We start from the raw sequence: 6,756 nt of genomic DNA, 5'->3' as shown, positions 1-6,756 counted from the left end.
CTTAAAACATAGTGCGCACAAATCAGTAACTGAGTAAATAATGAACATGTAGTGTTTTATCTGTTCAAAAGAATAGGAAGAAGTATAAACTTATTTAATTAGCTTTTTTTGTGTGTGTTTGAATAGATGTCTGGAAATCATCTGGAGACCCTCACTTCATGTTTCATGATCCAAAAAGGGGTCCCTACCTCAACTTTGCACCGCTGCTCTCTGTTCGGTGGGCAAAAGAGAAAAAGACAAAAACTCTTTCAAATAAGACACAAACTGGTGGTTCATGAGAAATTTTGCTAACAGACAGAGTTCATTAAATTAGCTACGGCAAAGTTTTAATCAAAGAACAAGCACAGTTTGTTAGTATACTTCCAGACAAACCTCTCAATATCTGTTAAATGACCCAAACATGTTGTGTTTTATAAGGGTCAATTAGCCATTTTGAATCATTAACAAAAATGAAATCAGTTATAGTTGAGCGTTTGTGATTTACTTTATGAAAGGTTAAGCGCTGCATAAAAACAAATCACAGCTGTTTTGTCAGTTTACAGTTAATTTCTCTTCCAGCAGAGGATCCTTTAAAGTAGCTTCATGGTGTTTTTTAAGACCAGGTAATGATCAGTAATCAGCCCATTTGCTTCATTTTCTGCCTCATGTCACACATCATGTCCTTACCACAGAACAGAGGAAGGAAACAAAGCCAGTGGCACCAACAAGAAGGAGAGCAAACGCTCACACCGCCTCTGCTGCCAGGAAAACGCCCATCTCCACGACTTACTGCCACTTCCTAAAGCAGATTCAAAGTTGCCACGCCCCCTGCTAAATAACTCTGTCTCCGTGATGAGGTGGGGAGGGATACAAAAATAAATAAATAAATAAAAAATGAAGCAACAAAATCGGGCCTTTCTTTTTTGTCTTCAGAGTGACAAGTGACGCTGCTTTGTGCTCGACGGCTGCTGCGGCACATTTGACAGGTCAGGCCCGGCTGCTTTTGTGTCGCCACCATAAAGAGGAGTGAAGGAAAAACACAAACCGCGCCACTGTTCCGTTGTGTCGCTGGCTATTAGTCAACGTGACGGCCTTTGCAGATGCTAATGGCTCATCGTGTGCTGCTGCCGGCCTCCGTCCTCACAGAGAGGCGCTCTCTGATGACACAAAGGCCTTCTGCTGGAGGCTGACTTTTAACCCCCCCCACACACACACACACACACACACACACACCCCTTTACTTTTCAAGGCTGCGACAAAGTCATTAGGGCTTTCTCACTCAGCAACAGCAGCAAAGAAAGCAACAATTTAACAAGAAGCAGTTCTCTTTATAGGTGAAGCCTCAGGTGATGAGGATGAGTCCGTCGTCCCGTCCCCCCCTCTCTTCATCCATCACTCCTCACTGTTCAGCCCTTTGGGTAATGTGGAGAGGTGGTAACAGCCTGGCGTCTGTGAAAGGAGAGAAGAGGCCCGCGAGTGGAGGACCTCTGGACTCCAACTTATTAATCAGTCAGACCCTCAGCTGCCTGCCTGGGGCTGCGGCATGCCTTCAGCCTGCTCTGGGACTAGATAACAGCCTGTAGACCTAAATACTCAGAGGGTTTTATTTTCTTTTTGCCCCAGACCTGAAGCACAGGGCTCAGCTCATCAGCACACAGGTCACTGCATCCGGCAGCAGCAGCTTTAAAATAACAGCATCCCATCCAAACACACASAGACGGAGAACAGAGGTCTGCAGGGCTGAGAGCAAAACAATACATCAAAAGGAGGCTCACTTAGTGTTTTACAAATGTTCAGACAAGGAAAAACAGAGGATTTCTTTGTTTGAAGCAACAACAAAACAATTAAAAATAAAAAAGTACATAAATTKAATATTTGGTGTAAATTACTGATCTGATCTATGAAAGTTTTTCAATAAAGTGAACGTTTTTAACACAATAGGTGCATCTCTTCAGTTAACATGAAGTTTTCTGAATTTTTAAAAAATCTACAAACTTTTACTAAACGTCCATCCGTCCACTTTCTGCCGCTTATCGGGGGTCGGGTCGCGGGGGCAGCAGCCTAAGCACAGAGACCCAGACTTCCCTCTCCCCAGCCACTTGGGCCAACTCCTCTGGGGGAATCCCAAGGTGTTCCCAGGACAGCTGAGAAATACAGTCCCTCCAACGTGTCCTGGGTCTTCCTCTGGGTCTCCTCCCAGTGGGACATGTCTGGAACACCTCACCTGGGAGGCGTCCAGGAGGCATCCTAACCAGATGAACCACCTCAACTGGCTCCTCTCGACGTGGAGGAGCAGCGGCTCTACTTTGAGTCACTCCCTGATGACTGAGATTCTCACCCTATCTCAGGGAGAGCCCAGACACCCTGTGAAGGAAACTAGTTTCGGTCGCTTGTATCCCCGATCTCGTTCTTTCAGTCACTACCCAAAGCTCATGACCATAGACGAGGGTAGGAACATAGAATGACCGGTAAACCGAGGGCTTCACCTTCTGGCTCAGCTCCTCCTTCACCACAACAGACTGGTACAGCGCTCGCTTCACTGCAGATGCAGCACCAATCCACCTGTCGATCTCCCGCTCCATTCCTCCCTCATTTGTGAACAAGACCCCGAGATACTTAAACTCCTCCACTTGGGGCAGGACCTCTTCCCCAACTCTGAGAAGGCAGCCTACCCTTTTCCGGCTCAAGACCATGGTCTTAGATTTGGAGGCACTGATCCTCATTCTGGCCGCTTCACACTCGGCTGCGAACCGCTCCAGTGAYAGCTGGAGATCATGACTTGACAAAGCCAATAGGACCACTTCATCCACAAAAAGCAGAAATGTGATCCTAAGGTCACCAAAAAGYATCCCCTCAACACCTTGGCTGCTCCTAGAAATTCTGTCCATAAAAGTTATGAACAGAATCAGTGACAAATGGCAACCTTGGCGGAGTCCAACTCTCACCAGAAACGAGTCTGACTTCCTACCAGCAATGTGGACCAAGCTCTGGCACCGGTCATACAGGGACCTAACAGCCCGTATCAACGGGCCTGGTACCCCATACTCCTGGAGTACCCCCCACAGGAGTCCCCGAGGGACACGGTCAAACGCCTTCTGCAAGTCCACAAAACACATATAGACTGGGTGGGTGAACTCCCATGCACCCTCCAGGACCCTGCTGAGGGTGTAGAGCTGGTCCACTGTTCCACGACCAGGACGAAAACCACACTGCTCTTCCTGAATCCAAGATTCGACTATCTGATGGACTAACTGTGTCACCTGAATACTTCCTCCATGACTGTGATGTGATGTCACAACTTGGGCAACTTAAATGATGGAAGAAGACAACAGAGGGCTATACACTCATACAAATATAAAACTGCCTTTTAATATATACAGTAAATATATATTACTTAGCACTCAGAGCAGCTCATATAGTCTAAGAGCTGCTTCTTCTGTCCAACCCACCAATGAGGGCTGGACAGACGTCACCGGCCTGTGGGCCACCAGTTGCCTATCCCTGGTCTAAACATGAAATATTCACAGACAGTATTTTTATTTCTTTCACAAGTTTGTGAAAAGAAAAAATCTGCAGAGAAAATGCATCTTGTGCAAAAGTGCATGCAAGTATTTATTGCAGCCAGTGAAAATGTGGGACAGAACAAAGAACATCTAAGTCCTATAATCTACAATAAAAAATTTAAGTAATAAATCTTTTCTACACATACATGGAAACAGAAAATTCTACAACAATCTTACTGCAGTGACTTCCTTTGTGGACAGTTTAATCCTAATTTGTACAAACAAAAATCTGTATTCCGGACTGCATTTTATTAAAAACGCACTAAATCTCTTCAGATGTTTGAGTCATCAGATCATTTTGCTGTAATGTCAGCTGTTTTTTATGTCTCTCATGCAGAGTTGTTTACTTTTATTGCTTCCTGTCAGTCATGCAATAACCTGATAATGATAAAATAATTCTCTGTTTCAGGGTTTCTCTTATTTACTGATTCAGTTTTTGGTGACTTTCTGCTTCTGTTCTGTTGTTGGATCATTTATTGATGGATTAAATGCAGAGTCTATAAATGATAAAATATCAGCATCCGCAGATTAGGAACAGAACAAAATCAGACGTATAATCCTACAATTTCATAAAGATTAAAAAAGCAGGGTCATGAGACTGGAGGAGCCTGAAGCCATGTTTACATCTCAGTGAAACAGACTAAATCATATTGGTGTTTAAACCAACAAGCTTACAAACATGCCTACAAAATAATAGTAGACTTTTATTTTTAGTTTAGCATGTTAGTATGAAGATGTTCCATTTTATAGATAGCTGGAAAAGTCCTTTAATTTAAAGAAAATTAGTCGTTAAGACTTGTTAAGTTTTGAGTTAAGTGCTGATGCTGAACAGCCAGCTAACARTGATAACCTCACTGAAAAGAAACACGCAGACAATAAATTCAGCAGAAAAGTTGCTTCRGGTGTACGCTCAAAAGAGCAAAAGAAAGTAAAAAAACAAAGACTGAAATAAAAACAAGTCAATTTAATTTTAAACACATATTTAATAAATAACGCACATCTGCAGGGGAACACCATGCACACATTATTTTCTAAAACATACATGTTTTCGACCCAAATCCTCAGTTTTCAGAGTCCTCGTGTGTCGGCGGCTCCCTGACTGCCTGTTCACTTTATCCAAGCTGAACGCACATCATATTCATGTATTTACAGAAAACCATTTACACAAGAATTAAAGAGTGAATGAACAAACACGGGCAGCATGATCCCTCTCTTCCTTTGCAGGCAAATAGATTTAATCACTTTTGAGTTTCGAAGCAACGCGTGGGCGGAACCGGAGAGGTCCGAACAGTGGTGAAGATGAAGTAGAGGAAGGTCTACTTCATCTTCATCTACTAAAGACAAGAAAGAGAAAYGAGCAGAACTTTGGGAGGAAGAACAAATGTTGTTTTCTTGACTTTGAAGACAAAGTGAGATCATTCTTTTCATGTTTGAGGTTAATAATCAGGCAGGCCCAAATGGGAGGATGAGTACAAATGTACGTGAGGTGACAAAAAAACAAACAAATAAACAAACTGACAAAAATCCAATTGACCAAATTAGACAAATCATAACTCATAATCTAATCCAAAGAAGAAAACTCTCTCTGGAAAGTGCTTTAAAATCACCCTGACAATTTTATTNCTCTCTGGAAAGTGCTTTAAAATCACCCTGACAATTTTATTTCCTTACTAGCTCCTAAAAGACATTTTATATAACTTTTTTAGAATTACAACTTATTTTAATCTTTATTTATTTTTAAAGTTAATAACTTTTATTATATAACTCAGATTAGGATCTCAATTTCTAACATCCTAATTTAACTGTAATTTATAAAAACKCATCTTGTCATCATTTCTCTATATTGTGAAACAGGCCAACAAAAAGAAACATGACATAATGTGATTTTGATAAACATGAGTATAATATTTATCAAAGCCAATAAAAAAGGGGGTATTTTAGTGGTAAAACAGGGATGTCCATATTTAACTTGTTTCAGGTGTTTTTTAGTTCATAATGTCCAATTTTTAAATGATGACTGTTTACCAGCTGAGGATATGAAAGTGGGAGAAAAACGAGTTCAGTCCTCATTTATTGAAAAGACGTAGACAAATGTCTAACAACTCTATGCACTGAGTGTTTATTTRGTGTTTGTGCTCCTGTCCCTCTCTTGTCTTAGAGAAAGAAATTTTAGGAAAACAGAAAAAGCCAGAAAACGYTTCCTTCGTCTTTCGCTTCCGCTCAGGTCCTTAACACCATCAGCGTCTGGGTGGTGGGAGGAATGGGAAGCCGGTACGAGGAAGATAAAATCCAGAGTGTGTTGAGSGGGGTGCCAGGGGGCGATGGCAGTCGTTTACAGATGTGGTGTTTTGTTGTTCAGTGCATTCCGTCTGCTGAGATACAAAGACGTATTACTGTTAACGCTGCAGAGATGAAGCGTCAAGAACAAACAGAGAGGCTTCACGATAACCAGGCACGGTTTTAATTAGGAGCAAGAAATACATTTCATTTCACAGAAACAAATACCTGAAGATGTTATTTTTCTTTGTGGAGAGCTTCTATGAAAGCTTCAAGTTTCTCTTGGATCTCACGAACTTTCTCTGCAAAATACAGAAGGSAAATGTGTCAAAGTTTATTTAAAAAATATCCTAAAGATAACATTTAAATGTTAAATAACAACAGGTATAGATACATGATGAAACTTTTGTGGAATTTTGGAGTGTTAGTTGGGCAAATGGACTCCCACTCCGGGTTAGTGGGGAGTCTCTGCTTAAGGTCGTATTCACTCCTGATAATCTGGTAGACTCGGTTCGATTGGGGACCAAAACTGCAAGCTTTGTTTACATTTTCTGTTGGTGCAATTTGAGTTCACACTGCACTTTCTCAACTGAACTAAACCCTGTAAACAACCTGTTCCTGCCCTCACCTGTGGGGGCATTGCACAAAGAACCACTAAAGGAATCAACATGAAAACCTCAGAACAAGACATGGAGCGCAACTTCCTTCTTCACAAAATGTAAACAAACAATAGTAACGTTACATTTTAGTGGTTATAGGGTTTATTTTTTTGTTTTTGGCAAATGTGCTAAACAAACAGTCTTCAACAATGAGCTCAGCATGAGAGGAAGATGAGGCGGAACCACGGAGAATGTTGTTTTGCGCACAATGTGGCTGAGGTGTTAATCGAGTAGGAGCGTGTCCAGCTCCACAGTCATGATGTCCACCTTATACAGTC

At 41.7% G+C, this 6,756-nt stretch overlaps 1 protein-coding gene across 5 annotated transcripts in view; it reads right to left on the bottom strand.

The window, feature by feature from the left end:
* Window positions 1-5,595: 5,595 nt before the first annotated feature.
* Window positions 5,596-6,756, bottom strand: part of opa1 (OPA1 mitochondrial dynamin like GTPase) — a 40,543-nt gene continuing 39,382 nt past the window's right edge. For 4 of the 5 annotated variants that reach the window (XM_013999681.1, XM_013999700.1, XM_013999693.1 and 1 more), the window contains 2 exons: window positions 6,048-6,121; window positions 5,596-5,914 (listed from right to left, as the gene is read on the bottom strand). In XM_013999681.1, coding sequence (XP_013855135.1) covers window positions 6,057-6,121 — 65 coding nt within the window. In that variant the 3' untranslated portion in view covers window positions 5,596-5,914; window positions 6,048-6,056. The remainder of the gene's footprint in view (window positions 5,915-6,047; window positions 6,122-6,756) is intronic. The other variant, XM_013999688.1, reaches the window with a different exon arrangement.

This window comes from Austrofundulus limnaeus, unplaced genomic scaffold (genome assembly GCF_001266775.1).
Source record: "Austrofundulus limnaeus strain Quisiro unplaced genomic scaffold, Austrofundulus_limnaeus-1.0 Scaffold8, whole genome shotgun sequence".
Classification (NCBI taxonomy): domain Eukaryota; kingdom Metazoa; phylum Chordata; class Actinopteri; order Cyprinodontiformes; family Rivulidae; genus Austrofundulus; species Austrofundulus limnaeus.
The sequence above is the reverse complement of the archived record's forward strand: the minus strand, read 5'-3'. Positions and strand labels throughout refer to the sequence as shown.